At 42.2% G+C, this 18,613-nt stretch overlaps 1 protein-coding gene across 1 annotated transcript in view; it reads right to left on the bottom strand.

Moving 5' to 3' along the window:
• Nucleotides 1–878: 878 nt before the first annotated feature.
• LOC130208954 (metabotropic glutamate receptor 4-like) overlaps nucleotides 879–18,613 on the bottom strand; it is a 134,630-nt gene continuing 116,895 nt past the window's right edge. The window contains exons 7-10 of the mRNA XM_056438414.1: nucleotides 16,782–16,918; nucleotides 13,967–14,902; nucleotides 3,546–3,792; nucleotides 879–1,226 (exon numbers count right to left, since the gene is read on the bottom strand). Coding sequence (XP_056294389.1) covers nucleotides 1,177–1,226; nucleotides 3,546–3,792; nucleotides 13,967–14,902; nucleotides 16,782–16,918 — 1,370 coding nt within the window. The 3' untranslated portion in view covers nucleotides 879–1,176. The remainder of the gene's footprint in view (nucleotides 1,227–3,545; nucleotides 3,793–13,966; nucleotides 14,903–16,781; nucleotides 16,919–18,613) is intronic.

The following is an 18,613-nucleotide window of genomic DNA, read 5'->3' as shown; positions in this document are numbered from 1 at the left end:
GTCGGTGTTCTTTGGGGTCAATTTGACCCCAGGCTGTTTTTCACTGTGTCAAACATATAAGAAATATCAACTTTTTTATATATTTAAAGGGCTATTTAGGTAGTCAACAAACAAACATAAAGTACCTCACACTTAAACTTGGGAAACAATATTAATTCTAATAATTTTCTGGAGGTTTTAATTGCTGGGGTCAAATTGACCCCGAGGGTAAAACATGTCAGAAAATATAAAGGTAACAGGAGGGTTAAACGTACAATAGGCTCGGGCCCATATTGTTAACGACGCCGCGACAGAGTTCAAACGCATTCCAAAGATATACTTTTTTTAAATTTTTTTTTTCTAATTTCTTTTTCTTCTTCTTTTATTTTATTTTTTAAACGACACAACACAGGATGTTGAAACTGGCATGCTCCAAATTGGCTGAGACCGTCTTCTAGGAGTTCTCCTTCGCATCGACTCAGTGGAAACCTGAAAGAGGGGAAAACTAAAAATATACAAAACGAAGTCTGGCACAGATATGTTGTCGTGTTGAGATGATCCCACACGCCCGGAGACCGGAAAACACCTTTTGGAAATAAAAACAAAACACAAGCGTCCCCGCCCTCTTTACAAATCCATGGACCGTGTTGTCATGCCTTTTTTTGGTGTTGAGTAATCCCTTGCGATGCGTCGAGGGTTTTTAAGATTAATTACAGTTTCGAAAAAGCGGCGGCCGACACCGAGAACACCCGAACATCTTCTGGATGCGAGTTCCGTTCCGGTCGGCGCTGCTCAAGATGACAGAGGTTGTTTTTTTGTTGAAAGAGGGCGTAGCTGAAATGTAAACACTCAAAAAGGAAAGCTCCATCAGCCTCTGCCATGCAAGTATTTTTCTTTTCTTTTTTTTCTCATGTGTGTGTGTGTGTGTGTGTGTGTGAGGCAGACAGAAGATGGAACCCGCGATCGGTTCTGGTCCCCCGTTGTGTTCCTCCCCGTGGTCTCTCTCCTCGCCGTGTCCTCGCGGATTTGGGGGGGGGAAAAAAACGCTTCCGTGATCTCCGTCCGCGCGCGACGACGTCACATCCATCTTCTCTGCCGGCTGCGCGTAAAAACTCCACTGCATGTTTCTTCTTTTCTTTCTTCTTCTTCTTCTTCTCTCTCCGTCGATGTGGGAATAATGACGGGTACACTTGTCCGTTAGATGGCGTGGTTGCTGTAGCTGATGTAGGTCTGCTTGGTCGGGAAATCTGAAAGAGACGAAATGGAAACGGGAGATTCAGACGGGTCGCGGCAATCTTTTTATTTTGATTTTTTCTAAAAAGTATTTCTTCATACGTGGCTGTGATGCGCTGCTCACTTATACAATCGTAATCGGCGAAATGGATATGAACGGTGGCTTGAAGATCTCCAGCGATATGTTTGTGAGTGTGTGACGAATCTGATGCTCGTAGGGAAACCAGTAGGTTTTAAACCAGTAGGGGTGTAACACCAGTAGGGGTGTAACACCGGCATGACGACAATGGAAATTATGAATTACTTGAAGGAGAAGAATATTGAAGAAGTTTTTCCAAATATGTGGGTGGCCCTAAGAATTGCTGTCACACTACCTGTGACAGTAGCTTCTGCTGAAAGAAGCTTCTCTAAATTAAAATGACGTAATACCTACCTGAGGTCAACCATGAGTCAGGAACGCCTCAATGGGCTGATGAGCATCAACCAAGAGGTCTCAAGTAAAATATCATTTGATGATACCATCAACGAAATTTGCCATCAGGAAGTCCAGACGAGTCACATTTTAATGCTGTGTCAATTGTGAAGGTGAATAGAAATGCCAGAAACAACTGTTCATCTTCTATTATTTGAGATGGGGTTACAACTCCTAAGAACTTCAACCTTTTAATGTTGTATTGGTACGTACAGTATCCATGAAAGCACTTTTTTAGGGCATAGTTAGGGTATAGAGGGTCATAATTTGCTTAAATGTCCTTACAGGTGCTTCAGAGTGTTTTGCACAGTTTATGGAGTTCATTTAATCCTAACTTGTGTGTAATGAATTATTTAAAATAATAAAAAAGAAAGTGTGTGTGTGTGTGGGTGGGGGGGCACAAAACTCAATCTCGCCTAGTGCAACCAAAGGACTAGAACCGGCCCCGGTTCCACCTGACGGCGTGAGCCGACTCGCCGAGGCGGGGGCAGATGAATCCCGACGTATCGCCACCAGGATCACGGGCAGCTGTGGGAGGCGGCTGTGGGAGGCGGCCCCGGTAGGGGACCTTCCAATTCCATCAAGCGACGCGGCGGCGGCGGGCGACCGCGATGACAAACGACGCTTATTCTAATAGACGTGGACCATAAACGGGAACCCTCATCAGGGTAAACGGCTGGCGGCCGTCAACCCTCTGCCTTCAGACTTATTGCACCAACGAGGCCTCGTTTAAAAAGCTCCGCGCGAGACGGAGCGTTACCGCTTCCGCGTGTGTTTACTTCTCCCTCTTCGGGGGCGCCGGCGTCAGTCTTTATATTAACATTTGTGTTTTTCGGTGCAAACGCTGAACTCGCTCTCTCCGCTCTTTCATTCTCCGATGAAGGGAAACATTTCTCACTGCTGTCCAAAAGGGAAGGACTGAAAACAGTTTTTTTTAATTTTATGTTTGACAAAAGGCTCAATTGCCGTGTTTGTGGAGCCGGAACGCGGAGAACGCGTCTCTCTGGACCGACGCCACGGATTAACAAGTCGTTATTCGACTTCACCGGCGTGTCACTGATGCAGCGGCAGCACCGAGACCTCAGGTTGGAGCGGCACTAGCTGAGAGAAAGGATGGTTATATGTTAAATTAAGAGTGCATTCACATTTATTTACAACTCTACAGCAGAAACGATCGGCCAATTAATTGATAAGTTAATTAAGCGTAGTTTAAAGGGTTTTACTTTGATATTTTATTATTTTAGTCACTTTTTAGCTGCTTAAATGTGAGGACTTGATCCTTTTCTCTCTGACATCGGATACAAAACTGAATACTCACGAGGTTTAATATAAACAAGCTTGTTGGTCAATAGGTCTTTTATAAACATTGTTTACGAGACTTTAGAAAAACACTTTATCTCTGGCTACAGCACCAAAGAACAACCTAGTTATTAGAGTTTGAAACATGGGAATTTCAACAATTAATTATCGATCGTAATTGTCTGCTGGTGTTTCAGAAGCAGACGTGTGAAGAGAGAGAGAGAGACAAAGAAGGAAGGAACCGTTTATCATGTGGCGTTAGATTTCAGGTGTAGCCGCTAAATTCAACCAAACGATGACCAAAAAAAAGAAGACAATTCAGGTTTTACTGAAGTAGAATTTATCTATGATTGAACCACAGAGTATGTCCTGCGGTTCAATAATACGTAAATAAACAACTGTTAAATAACATGCCATATATATTTGAATAAGTCATTATTTATGTTTTATCTCTGCATCAATTGTGTACGATCTACAGCCACTGGAGCCGGAGAGAGGAGGGAACAGAGGCTCCTCCTCCTCCTCCTCCTCCTCCTCCTCCTCCTCCTCCTCCTCCACCTACTTTGTGTCTCGAGGCTCTCGCACAGCTCCGTCTTGGCCTCTCCGTTGGGTCGCAGTCCGGCCTTGGCGTTGAACTTGTTGGACATGGTGGCGGCGGTGACCACGGCCTTCAGGCTGCGCGTGCGCTTGGCCACGTTCTGCTCCGGGTGGAAGAGAACCACGTAGACCTTCGGCATGTAGAGCAGCCCGAGGGACACGGAGGCGCTCAGGCTCACGGAGATGGTCAGCGTGGTCGTCTGGATGTACAGCTGCAAACGGCAAACGCACACACACAGATTAAGCCCCTCCTTCTGGGGAGAGACAGGGACGCAGCGAGGGTCAAAGGGCAACACTGCCCCGAAGAAATATCACGAGAAGGGGGCAAAAAAAGCCCCCAAGATTTAGATAATTCAATAGAAGTTTGTTCTTTGTTGTGTGTGTCCTCTCTGTGCTGCAGATCTATTATAAAATCTATTATATTTATAGATTTTTTTGGTGTACCTACCTAGTACAGACTAGTACAGACTAGGTAGGTACACCAAAAAAAATCTATAAATATAATTTTTAATTATAAAAAAACAAAGAAATAAGTTATAATTGTTATTTGAAAAATGTAATAATAAATAACCACAAAGAAATAAAAATAACATTTAATATGATTTTCTGATTTCTGTTTGTTTTTTCTTTAGAAAAATCGAAGAAAACACTTTGAATGCGTAGACTACTGCCTAAGAATCGTATTATTGACATTTTTATGACAATTGCTCATATAGTTTAAGCCAAAAAAAAAAATACTTTTGTTACTTTCGAACAAAGGTTGAATGTGATTTCGCAAGTTTCAAAAAGTGCCCCCAATTTATTTTTAAATGCCCCTAGGTTTCAGTCAGTGGGGGCAAAAATTGCCCCTCAAGAATATTTACATTTCCTGCCGGTACGCGTGACGCCTGCTGCGCGTGGTCCTGACGAGGTCATCCACAGCTGGCCACGCTGTCGTTGAAGTACTTTCTCCCGCGTCCGATAGATGACTCCACAACTATTTACAGCTCGTTAGACATCGTATAAATCAGCATCTCATCTGCTTTTCTTTACGGCTTCGCCGAACCAGCCGAGGCCACCTTGTTTGTTTAATTTTCTGCCGTACTAGTTTTATTAAGGCCGTCGCGTCGACGCGAACGCACGTTCGATGGCGGCGGCCGATTGGATTCCGGTCTCGCTTCGCAACGAGCGAGCCAATGAAAAGAAGATAGAAGCTTGTGAAAATGTCACACATGGTCAAACCCTCTGAATCACGGGGGAAGGGCGACGCTCAGCTCCCCTCGCCTTCATTCCGTTTCATTGTTTGCAGAGCAGCGAGTCATCTTCAGGACACTTTTGAAGGGGGAACGTTTGTGTCGTTTCTCGTGAGGAGAATTACTTTGGAAGTCTTCTTGCACAGGTTTCAGTTTATTGACGTTTATTAACGTCAAAGCACACGTTGACATTCTCGACGGCAGTTCTGTGAAACTACATTTTTGCTTTTTATTGTTGGCTGCCTCGTCACGGTGACGGTGTGTTCGCGGCACATTGGTAAGACCGTAAATATGAGCGAGCGGGGGGAAAAAAAGCTAAGATTTCTACCAATTGATGAAAACAATCACTCAACAAACTGTTGTGCGAGCGGCGACATTAAAATAAATCAGAATATGAAAACGAATAGAGACGAATCAGCATGTTGTTGGTATGTGGTCACATTTGAAATATATAGAACAACAAAATAACCTTATTTAGGGTAGGTTTACATGTGTATTTTGGGAGAGGGACTATGAGGTCAGCATGTTCTTCCCTTCTGGACAACATTGCAACCAAAGCAACGCAGAACTAGAACGGGCACTCTATAGAGCGCATACCTTCGCATATCACAAGATTGGGCATTGAATTCTGAACATGTTGGCATTAGTTGCATGCCAATTGGATAGAAATTGACCGTGCTATGGTAAAAAGAAGATGTTGACCTTTCCATGACCTTGCCCTTGACCTTTGACCCGATCGATCCCAAAATCTAATCAAATGGTCCCCGGATAATAACCAATCATCCCACCGAATTTCATGCGATTCGGTTTAATACTTTTTGAGTTATGCGAATAACACGCATACAAATAAATAAATAAATACACGGCGATCAAAACATAACCTTCCGCATTTTCAATGCGAAGGTAAAAAGCAGATTAAGTTTCTTCTGTGGCTGATGATCAATATTTATGACGAGTTTAGTTTAAATAATCTGAATGCTGTTGTCCTGAGTGATAAAAGATGCAGTAAAGACAGATCCGGGCACTTTCAGGGTAATACCTGCAGAAAATAGCATATCAGTAGCTTAAGAAATTACGTAGTTATAATTTGATGTGGCTAAATACTGTGAAAGCTGAGGCGAATGTCTCGTGGCTACCAGCCCGACTGCGTGGGCTAACCATCTAATAAGAAGGTGATAATGTATTACTGAACCTGTACATTACATTCATGTTTTAAGTATATTCACTTTAACTGGCAGAAGTCATCATCATCTCAGGAAAAGAATATTCGTATATGAAAACACGACTGTTTGTATTCTACTTTATGATGCAGATGAATGCATTGGAAACGGCACAACATTGTGAAATAGATCATTTCAGTGTAATTGCCGTTGCTTTATCTCTCGACTTGCTTTTACGTCTAAAAGGAAGCCGTCTCTCCAAAACCCTGACGCTCCAGCATCTGTTCTGCATCTGTTGCTTTAGTAAACAACATAATCTATCACTACTTTAGGTTCTCACTCAGCCTCAAGCGGAAGCTGTTTTTGTTTGTTTAATACATATAAAGGCATTTAATAAGGCTTTTTTTTCACTTCCTGTCAACTAGAGGTGGTTTATTAAATAGTACAGCAACAGAAGTATATTTCCTTTAAGTAACATTATGCAACAATTGTACCTTAAAAGAACAGCTTGAAAAAAATGGTGCCGCTACAATGACTTTTAATATGGCGATTTGCGCCTCCGCCATTGCCATCGGGGGTCTGTGGGGAAATAACTCCGCTATGTAGGATTCTGGAGCCGCCCGCTCCGGGGCGGATGTACTTCGACCTGCTTTCTGGCAGTGATTACGCAATGTCATATAGTGCCAGTCCACGCTCGCAGCTACAGTATAAGGGCGAAGCAAGCGAAGTCTCTTGTCATGAATTACACGTTCCAATGTAAATTATGAATATGTAGCTTTTTGGTGTTGTCAACAATATTGTATTCGATCACACGTACTCCACATTCAAACATTTAGAAAACAACGTATATAGGCTGAAAACGCGATCGGTATTTCATCTAAACTAAATGTTGTCATTCTTTTGGTTATGTTAGCATTCATCTCCGATATCACAATGAATAAAACTATGCAGTCATATTTATGTAAAATCTTTCTTACCTTATCGGTTGACATCATTTCTTGGTTTCTGACTTCGTCTGGTCATCAATACAAGAGTATGCGAGGCTGCATCTATCGTCACTGGGTATTTACGACACTGAAGTAAACGTTAAATACCTCCAAAACTGAAGGGGGCATTTAGCTCCCCGATGTGACCTCTACCAAGATATGAATATATCCTTTTCAATGATTCTGTGTGTGCTGCGCCTCCTCTCAGACCGCCGGCTGGAGAGAGGGATGAGCCGATGGAGGGACAGCTGCACTGGTTCCCTCCCAGCTACAGGGAGTGGGAACCAGTTCGGTTCCCTGCCGCCTCGGGGGCCGACTGTTGAACCCGAGCCGCCGCCAGCGGAAACGGAGAAGAACTCATCGCCCGCCGCCTGAGAGACGTTCTTGTGGTCACTCCGTGTGAACGGTCTGCTCTGGTTGCTCTACAGTCGACAGAGATGTGAACCCCAGTTATCGCTGTCGCCATGGAGAGAATCGTAGAAAAGCATCTAACGGCTAATAATCGTGTCGTAAACACATTTGACCCTAATTTAAAAGATATTTTAAATACGGCAAACTTCGTATTCTAACTATAAAACTGGCAAAAATGAATTCATCTTAAAATAATCTCCAGATAATTCTGTGAATTTATTGTTAGATTAATTAAATATATTTATATACATGTTATATATATATATATTTATATACTTGTTTTATAAATATATATATATATATATCTCTTTTAGGATTGAGATAAAAAGGTTGATGTTCATTCATTCTTTAATCACACACATCTTTACACACACGAATAACGTTTTTTTTTTCCAAACGAACTTTGTAACAGCGACATTGTTTCCAAATGATCAAAAATATATATTTTTGGTATTCTCATACAACATTTCTTATAATCTAAAAAGTAAATCCCCCCCCCCCCCCCCCAACCTCCTCATGTGGTGTTTCATTGAGCTCCATGATAATTCACTCTAATTGCACTCTAATTAACGCTGATAAACAGATACAAGCCTTAAGGGACACGATGTTATGGCTTCATTGGAGAATGTCGTGTCTTTCCGATCACAGTTCTCCAGCCTCGATTGGCCTCACAGCCCGTTATCGCGACTGCTGGAGGGGTGATGGTGGTGGGGGGAGGGGCCCTCCTGTCTGACACCTGGTCCCGTTGAACTCACTGCAAGTCGTCTGACGAGTGCACTGACAGTCGTTGTGGTTGTTGTTGTTGTTGTGGTCGAGATGACAATGCCAATAGTGTGATGGAGATAAATAAATAAGGGAAACCATCCATCCATCGCTCCGTCACGGCGAGACCTCTTTGCGTGGGCCGAGTTCCATCCGAGCCCGTTGTGCTGAAGCCTCGCTATTGTCCGTCGCCTCTCCTCCCGCCTTTGAAGCCGCTCGTCCAGGTGCGCAGGTGTCACGTCTGTTCCCGCCGCCGCCGCCCAGCGCTCCACCAGATGTCCCCGTCTGAACGCTAGCGAGAGCCCCCGGGGGCGTTTGTTACATGTATCCTGGCAACAGATGGCACACGAGTGACCGTGTGCCGGCCACGCCGCTCATCGCCCCGCCACAGCGGGCAGGCCGCTCGATGAGGTCAGTCGAGACCCGGAGGAAGTGGAGCACTTAACGTCTCTAAAAGAGGCGTGAGCGAACTGCCCTTTACAGGAGGTGTGTTGGCTGTGACGCGTTAACCCTTTGAAGTCGACGCCCGCAGCACCGCGTTTTTCACTGTTTCCGTTTTTTAAAATATTTATTTTTTATTTTACCTTATTTCTCAGTCCCATTCTTATCATTTTGGCGAATGGTGTGACGGACCAAATCATTTCTACTCAGAAAACGATAAAATATAATTTGGTTTCAGACATTTGTTTACATGTATCTAGCATTGTATTTAGATATTTCACTGCTTTTGTGAACTTGGACCTTTGGTAAACCAATTTCAAACACCAAAACAGTTCGTCCACATGAGTAAAGGTGTGTTTTCACAAGAGATGTGAAGAATTTATGAAAAATAAAACTTCAATTTTCAGCTTTAGGGCCATATTTTCTCTTTCCAATTGTGCCTGAGGACAATTGGGCCTCATTATATAGAGAGCTGAGAATATTCTGGAATGTTTGATGTATAACACATGGGTATGTGTCATATGCAAAAGCCTTTAAAAAGGTGAATTCACATTTTTTTGTAAAATCGAGAAAATGAGCCCAGACTCCAGAGGGTTAATTCCTTAAATAAATTTTTTTTATGTAACCTCTCAGCGAATCGAAACCCGAGTGGTTAGCTGGCTACCTTGATGTAGTGAATATGGAACTATGCATAGCCAGAATTCACGGTGCTAAAGAGAGAACTATCGGTTTAAAGACAAATTCAACAATATATATAATAGTATCATATTAATACATTCCCTTATATAATATCTGGAGCTGAGGGGGGTGGGGTGTGGGCGTCGCCAATAGTAGGAGGGGTGTAAATTAACAGTATTTATATGTGTATGTATGAGAGATGCATGTTTCTTTGCAGCCATTTGCTAAAATCAAAAAAGTTCATTTTATTTCTCATTAGTGTTCACTCAGCGCCCCATCTCGACAGAAAAAAACAGAAATGTAGAAATTTTTGCAAATTTATTAAAAAAGAAAAACTGAAATATCGCATGGTCATAAGTATTCAGACCCTTTGCTCTAAATACTTTCCATACCCACTGTATATTCTTTATTTTATTTTGTGTATGTTTTTGGTCTGAGTACCTTTGTATACGTACAATGTGTACATCTTTTCTTTTGCATGAGCATGTCTCGAAAACCAATAAAAGATTTGATCACAAGAAAAAGCAACCTCTCAGCGAATCAGTGAGAGGGTTTATTTATTTAGGAGGCGGAGCCGTCAACACTGGCTACTCTGTTGTTAGGCAGGAAAAGCCTGTTACACACATCTTACATATATACTCGATGTTCTCTATCCCATGATGGCATCATTTGTTCTTTATCTCTTCCCAGAAAAAGCATCATAATACTTTCATCTTTCGTTAAGTTAGTTTTTTAGGGATTGATGCTGTCTTTTTTCTCGGGAGTTGTTAATTCCTGATTCACAAAGTGACTTCCTACGTGGTCTGACTCTACTAAACCATTTTAGACTGTGAATTAAATGAAGTTTTTCCGACTCCACACTCAAAAAAAACCTTTTGGTTATACATTAAATATGATTATTCCTCTCTTAAATGAAGGAATAATAAAATGTAGGACATTTCCCTGCAGCAAGATTTCCGTTTTATCTTCCATTTCATGTTTTACCTTCACAGCGCCGAGGGGCTGACGGAGAAGTTTCACGAAACTAAAAGTGAAGCTATCTCCCAGACATTGTTTGTTCAGCTTTCCACAGGAAATTATTATTAATGAGCGAACAATATCATTTGCGGTGCCTTTTTATATTTAATCAGGATGAGAGAAGTTTCTCAGGGTTTGTAAGAAGAACAAAAGAAAAAGAAGGAACAAAAAGTAGGACCTCACATACCCTGCTATGTTTATTTATTTCCACTTCTATTTCACTATTCAAAGCCACGCCAGCGAATGGATTACCTCATCCTCCAAAAAGGCGGCTCACTCTCTGTGATTGTATAATTCTCTTTGATCTTCAGAGAGAGGAGATGGAATGATTAAACCGGGAACTCGCTGACATTCACGGCTGCTGTTGACATGCGACTTAATATGTGCAACAGTCACGGGAAGAAGAAAAAAAGAGAAAAGAAACAGCGCGCACTTTGAACTCGGACTTTCCCTCGGACTCTCGTGCGGATCGAGAGCCGCGGGTTGACATTTCGGGAACATTTTCCTTGATATTTTCCGGTAAACGCAGCGTAACAAGCGGCATCTGGTGAGCGCAGCGGGTCTCCCATTGTCGTCGACACGCTGCTGCTGTTGCTCAGTTTTAGTCCGAGCAGCAGGAGATCCACGGGCGCGGAGAAGAAGAAGGCCAATATGCAGATTCACAGCAGTTTGAACTTTGCGGCACGCAGCGTATGAAAACAAGTCATTGTGCTGCCGCTCACATACCACCGCATTCATGTCAGATGCAGATGTTCTGCAATGCAGTGGTCGACCATACAGTGGGCATTATTTTTGGGATGCTGGGCGTGATACAATGCACACAATCGCCCTCTCTCTCTTTGTCCCTCTCTCTCTCTCTCTCTCTCCCTCTCTCTCAAGGGCAGCGTTTTGATGCATTGTTTTGTTTAATCCCAGGGGGGAGGAGGTACGGATTAATATGTTGCATCTGTCAGCGCCATGCTGGCTGGCACTGCTGATAGTGGCCATGCCAGCGTGAGGACTCCCCCCCCCCCCCTCACCGCTGTCTCCTCCGCTGAGCCCTGTTTGGTTGCACCGCCAAAACACCTCTTTCAAGTGGATCCACACGTTCTCTACTGTGACTGTTTTAGGCCTTTGGCTCCACAGCCCGACTGTCGCCTGCCGAATGTGAGGTCCAAGCCCGGCTTACATTATGACCTTTGCATTGAAAATGCGGAAGGTTATGTTTTGATCGCCGTGTATTTATTTATTTATTTGTATGCGTGTTATTCGCATAACAAAAAAAGTTTTAAACCGAATCGCATGAAATTTGGTGGGATGATTGGTTATTATCCGGGGACCATTTGATTAGATTTTGGGATCGATCGGGTCAAAGGTCAAGGTCATGAAAAGGTCAAAATCTTCTTTTTACCATAGCACGGTCAATTTCTATCCAATTGGCATGCAACTAATGCCAAAATGTTCATAATTCAATGCCCAATCTTGTGATATGCGAAGGTATGCGCTCTACCGAGTGCCCATTCTAGTTTTTAATTTTTTTCTCATGCGCCCCCCTTTTTAGATGCCACTTGACCTTTATCCTCCCCCAGAGCTGCACGAGGTCAGGCACATCGATTTTACACGGGGACGCGAGTGCGAGCTCGTCTTCGTGTCAACAGAAGCAGCTCGGGGGTCTCTAATGCACGGCGGACCACCGCCGTCTCATATGCAGCATGTGAGTCCCGGCGTTACGAGAGAACGCACTTCTACAGACAACTCTGTGTCCCATTCAGTGTGTCAAAGTTGTGGTATTACTACTTAATAAATAAATCAGACATTCAAATGTTCAAGCAAGTAAAAGATACAAAAGTATTAACAGCATAATTTACTGTACTGAGTATTCAAGAGTATTTGGTATATATATATATATATACCAAATACTCTTGAATACTCAGTACAGTATATATATATATACTGTATATATACACACCAAATAGCCCCGAACAAATGTGTATTATAAACAGCATACATATAATATTTATATATATATATATAAATATTTATATACACTACCGTTCAAAAGTTTGGGATCACTTAGAAATGACTTTATTTTTCAAAGAAAAGCACTGTTTTTTCAATAAAGATAACATTAAATTAATCAGAAATACACTCTCTACTTTGTTAATGTGGTAAATGACTATTCTAGGTGGAAGTGTCTGGTTTCTAATGAAATATCTCCATAGGTGTATAGAGGCCCATTTCCATCAACTATCACTCCAGTGTTCTAATGGTACATTGTGTTTGCTAATCGCCTTAGAAGACTAATGTCTGATTATAAAACCCGTGCAATTATGTTAGCACAGCTGAAAACAGTTATGCTGGTGATATAAGCTATACAACTGGCCTTCCTTTGAGCTTGAAGTTTGTAGAACAAAATTAATACTTCAAATATTAATCATTATTTCTAACCTTGTCAATGTCTTGACTATATTTTATATTCATTTGATAAATAAAAGTGTGATTTTTCATGGAAGACACGAAATTGTCTGGGTGATCCCAAACTTTTGAACGGTAGTGTATATACTGTATATATATATATATATATATATATTAAATATTTATTTATTTCATTTCTATTTATGCATTAATATGCAACTAGATTTATAATGTAGCCGACCTGATTATAGATGCCTATTATACTGTTGGGTCGTTAAATTCAATAGTTCTTAATCTGTGGGTCAAGACCCCCACAAGAGGTCATCAGACAAATGTGACAGGTCAGCAGGTGCTAAATAAAAGAGAAGAGAATAAAAGCAATGTGGTTCAACTGGTTACAGAGTGAAGACACGGCCGACCTGTGGCAGCGAGTTCAGGACGACAGGAAGAAGTTATTTTTGTTTTCAGGAGTCACGAGAACCAAAGGTCCTGGAGGTACTGGTTCTATCTTTAACAATGCTTCATAATGTACCTGTTGATCATGTTTTGTATGCAAAAAATAGGCAGCAGAGTAACGAGTGAACGTAGACGTCAGAGAAATATAGTGGAATTAAAAAGTACACGGAAATGTCGTGGAGTAAATGTAAAAAGTACCTTAACATTGTGCTACAGTTCAGACTTTGTTGAGACTCCGCCCACTCCTCCTCTCTACCTCCATCTGCCTGATGGATCGTGGAGGTCTCCATCGTGGAATACGCCTACTATGAACTATTCATACACTCTGTCACATTCATTGAATGTATTTTAACTCTAATCTGTCCTTCTGGTCACATGACATCTATTGTTCTGTCCATCCTGGAGAGGGATCCTCCTCTGTTGCTCTCCTGAAGGTTTCTTCCCTTTTTTCCCCCCTGAAGGGTTATTTGGGAGTTTTTCCTGATCCGATGTGAGGTTTTGGGGCAGGGATGTCTATGTGTACAGATTGTAAAGCACTCCGAGACAAATTTGTAATTTGTGAAATTTGGCTATACAAATAAACTGAATTGAATTGAATTCAGTACTTGAGTAGATGTACTGAATGACTTCACACCAATGTACTTCTGCTCTATCTGCACCGGCACACTCCTGCATTCATGTTCCCAACATTCTTGAGAACAAAAGAAGCAATAATCAAAGAAATAAAGAAACATAGAAACATAAAGGCAACCGAATATGTTCGGTGTTAAAGAAGCTTTGAAGATTTCTAAAAAACTCTTTCGAGTAATGCCACGAGGGGAGGGGACAAACGCGGAGCGGCGAGCTCACCTTCTCCGTGGACTGCGAGGTGCCGAAGAAGATCGGGATGAAGGCCAGCCAAATGATGCAGGTGGTGTACATGGTGAAGCCGATGGGCTTGGCCTCGTTGAAGGTCTCCGGCACGCCTCTGGTTTTGATGGCGTAGACCGTGCAGGTGACCATGAGCAGCATGCTGTAGCCCAGCAGGCAGATGAGAGACAGGTCGGAGATGTCGCACTTGAGCACCCCGCGGGCCATCACCGGGTTCGAGGTCCTCTGGTCCTCGTAGTCGATGATGGCCTTGGAGGGGTCCACGCCGAACCAGATGCACACGCCGAGCAGCTGCACCGAGGCCAGGGTGAACGTGATGGCCAGCTGGGAGGCCGGGGAAATCAGCTTGGGCGCGCTGACGGTCATGGAGCCCTGCTCGAAGATGCGGTAGATGCGGTTGGTTTTGGTGAGCAGGGCGGCGTAACTGATGCTCATGCCCAGACCCAAGAAGATCCTCCGCATGGAGCAGATCCCCACATCGGGGGTGGAAATCATGAGGAAGGTGGTGGCGTAACAGAGGAAGATGCCGGTCAGCAGCACGTAGCTCAGCTCTCGGCCCGACGCCTTCACGATGGGGGTGTCGTTGTAGCGGACGAACGTGGCCACCACGAACACGGTGGCCACGATGCCGGCGACGGCGATCAGCACGGGGAACACGGCCCACGGCGAGCTCCACTCCAGCTTGACGATGGGGATGGAGACGCAGCCGGTGCGGTTGACGTCGGGCCGCAGGTCGAAGCGGCACATCTTGCAGGTGAAGGTGTCCGCCTGGTACTGGTAGCCGTCGCAGCGGTCGCAGTGCCAACAGCACGGCATGCCCTTCACGATCTTCTTGCGCTCGCCCGCCTGACAGGGCAGGCTGCAGATGGAGGACGGGATCTGACGGACGCCGCCGGGCCACTGCATCGAGCGGATCTGCGGAAGGAGGCGAGGAGGCGAGGAGACACGGACGGACGTTAGAGAGAAAGGCGGGTAGAGCAGAACCGAACCGGTCAGACCCTTTCAAAATGTTGTCATGGAGAGAAAGTGACCCCTCCACCTGGAAAGGTCGAGGAAAATCGAAACAAATTCACTCCTCTCCTCGGACAATGACGAAGAGCCCAAAACCTTTCCCATGAAGCCCTATAGTTTTAAAAATTTCGAAATTATTGTTATTTAATTTTTAAGCTGAAAGATGTTGTGTTTGGATATATTGAACATCATGAGTAACATAGAAGTGAAATATATGGTTTGTTACATGAGAAAATTCTGATCGAAAATGTCAATTTTTGGCGCCCTCGTCTGAATTCTGTGGACTACAATCTCTCTAACTTTGTTCTGCTACACTTTTTCAAAGTCAAACTTTTTGCAGAGAGAATGTTCACATATTTTAATATGATTCGTGAGAGTTTTAAACATTTCTATTGCCTCATTCCAAACATATAATCATCCTGGAAGCGCTGTTTTTCAATTCGGACCTGACATTTTTATATTTCTCCTGTGTGCCATCTTCATTTACTCTTCCCCGGTAACATATAGACTGATATGGACACATCTGAACAAATGATTATTTATTTTTTTAAAGGTAAAAATGTACAAATAGTTAAAAAGCCCTCGTGGTTGCAGAGATACAGCCTTTTTAATTTGGGGATGCAATTTTCGGAGCAGAGGCCTAAAAAAAGCTTGCTTACTTGCATGTTCTCACTCACTAATTGCAATGTCTATGTTTATCTTTCACTAACGGTCTCTTTCAAGTTTATGACACACTTTATCACAAAGCCATGCACAGGCATTTTTTTTGTTGGTCAACTACTGGCTGTGTGAGTGTTCGCACCTGGCCAGAAGTTCCCGTCTGTACGCGCCCATGCTACTTTGGTTTTATTTATTTACTTGGGTGTTGGGTGGAAATGGTAAAACTAGGAGTTCAATGTCTTCCAGTTGGAGGTGAAAATTGTCTAAAGGAAAAAGGAAACCTATTGTTTGTTCTGAAAGAAATAGACGCTGTTTCTCTTTGGTAAATTGTTGCCTGTTTTTTACATTTTTTAAAATCAATACCGCATTCCGAGTCCGATCAGAAGAGAAATGGATGAATTCCTTCTCGGCCTCCTTTGAGGATTTAAAGGCACACTCGTGCACACGGATGAATGAAATGCGTCATTTCAAACGCGTCCGCTCCCTTTGAAGTTACGTTATCGCGCTTTATTCAATTCTGGCTGTTCGCTCACAGCCGGTAAATGTGTCTCTAAATGTGCATTTAATTAAGAACTCAAAGAACGCTAATTAAATACGGCTTTGGAGTCAGAACTGGCGCGATCCGCAGTCGGTGCCCACGACTAAACGTCGCTTTTCCCCCCCTTTTTTTCTTCCGCGGCACATATTGTTGAAAGAGGTAAAGCAGGAAAAGCTCCTCTTCATTTGTACTTTCCTCTGGCCGCCCAAGGCTTCCTCTTTGTTTCGTCAGAAGACAATTTGTGTGGTTCCTTTATGTAATTTACTGTTAGAATGACGTTAGTTCATCACACAGTAGGTTTTTTTTGGTGGAAGTTAGTGATGCCGTCTGGAGAGACGATATTAAAGACGTCTGTCCTGAAGCTCTCGTGGCTTTCTTTTCATCACACTCCGGCCTGTTAATCATTTAAAGCGCCCGCTGGATATTTACACCTTTGAAGATGGAACTAAGCGCCATCGAATGGTTTCGGGAGGAGTCGGTGAGCAGAGTGCAGCTGCAGAGCCGGAGAGAACAACGTGTTCTCCAGCGAAGGACTTTATAAAATCAGCACAAACGTAACAGGAAGTGGGGAAAGGCGACGCTTACGTTGAGATCGAGTTGATCCGTCCATTGGCCGATTATTTTGTATTCGGCGGTTTGGTTTCTGATCTGGTATTGGTAGATCTCGTATCGCCCAGGAGCATCTCCGTTTTCATTGAAGAGCACTGGGTTTCCAGCGATGCCTAAATGAGAGAACAATCGTCACCATCACCATCACCATCATCATCATCATCATTTACACATTTTGTAGACACAAGTTATTATCCAACGACACTAGAAATGTATATATATACACATATATATATATACATACATATACATATATATATATGTACACATACATATGCATGACATTTTTGTTTTTTTAATTGCATTACAGAAAATAAAGAACTTCATCACAATATTCTAATTTTCTGAGACAGTCCTGTATACATATATATATATATACATATATATATATACACATATATATATACACATATATATATATATGTATATATATATACACACATATATATACACATATATATATATACAGATATATATATACATATATATACATATATATATACATATGTATATATACACACATATACAGGACTGTCTCAGAAAATTAGAATATTGTGATGAAGTTCTTTATTTTCTGCAATGCAATTAAAAAAACAAAAATGTCATGCATTCTGGATTCATTACAAATCAACTGAAATATTGCAAGCCTTTTATTCTTTTAATATTGCTGATTATGGCTTACAGCTTAAGAAAACTCAAATATCCTATCTCTAAATATTAGAATATCATGAAAAAGTATACTAGTAGGGTATTAAACAAATCACTTGAATTGTCTAATTAACTCGAAACACCTGCAAGGGTTTCCTGAGCCTTGACAAACACTCAGCTGTTATAAATCTTTTTTTTTACTTGGTCTGAGGAAATATTAAAATTTTATGAGATAGGATTTTAGAGTTTTCTTAAGCTGTAAACCATAATCAGCAATATTAAAAGAATAAAAGGCTTGCAATATTTCAGTTGATTTGTAATGAATCCAGAATGCATGACATTTTTGTTTTTTTAATTGCATTACAGAAAATAAAGAACTTCATCACAATATTCTAATTTTCTGAGACAGTCCTGTATATACACATATATGTATACACATAGATATATATATATATATATATATGGATATCAACATATACAGTATGTTCATTTTGGACCGTTTGAATGCGTGATGATTTATGTTCGTCGTGCATCTTTCAGAGCTCAGTGTGCGACGTGGCGATGTGAGCGAGGTGAGGGTCAGCTGCTGAACGGGCGTACAGCTTGACAATATTACAATGCCGAAGATTGCAGTTAATGTCTTTTCACAACCCAACAATACATGTTTGGCTCTTCATAACCGTCACTAAGTCTGGATTCATGTATTGAACTCACCGCTCATACCTCCCATCGGCGACAACAATGTTTCTCTTTGGAAACCGTTGTTTCCCGGATTGGAGAAACAATCATCCACTCAGAGCTTCGTAGGTGGGCAACACATTCTTAATTAACCATAAAAGCTACCTAACCACCTAGTTACCGCCATGAAAATAGCTCATACAATTATTTAATGCTCCTTCTAATCGCTGATGAATTAAAACGAAGTCAGCGTGGCGGATAAATTGATTGCCGCCGATTTGGATGAAGCAAAACAAAACCCCCCTCATCACAAACAGAAATCAAAGAAGACACTTAAGTCTGATTCGCGAATGAAATCATACCTTCACCTCCAATCGAGTGTTTATGTTTCCTTATGTTAAGAATACTGCGGTTGCATTTTTACAAACATTGTAGAAAGAAAGTAATTTCAACAGGATAATCAGAGCTTTTAAATCAACAAT

Source organism: Pseudoliparis swirei, chromosome 18, assembly GCF_029220125.1.
Source record: "Pseudoliparis swirei isolate HS2019 ecotype Mariana Trench chromosome 18, NWPU_hadal_v1, whole genome shotgun sequence".
NCBI lineage: Eukaryota > Metazoa > Chordata > Actinopteri > Perciformes > Liparidae > Pseudoliparis > Pseudoliparis swirei.
The sequence above is the reverse complement of the archived record's forward strand: the minus strand, read 5'-3'. Positions and strand labels throughout refer to the sequence as shown.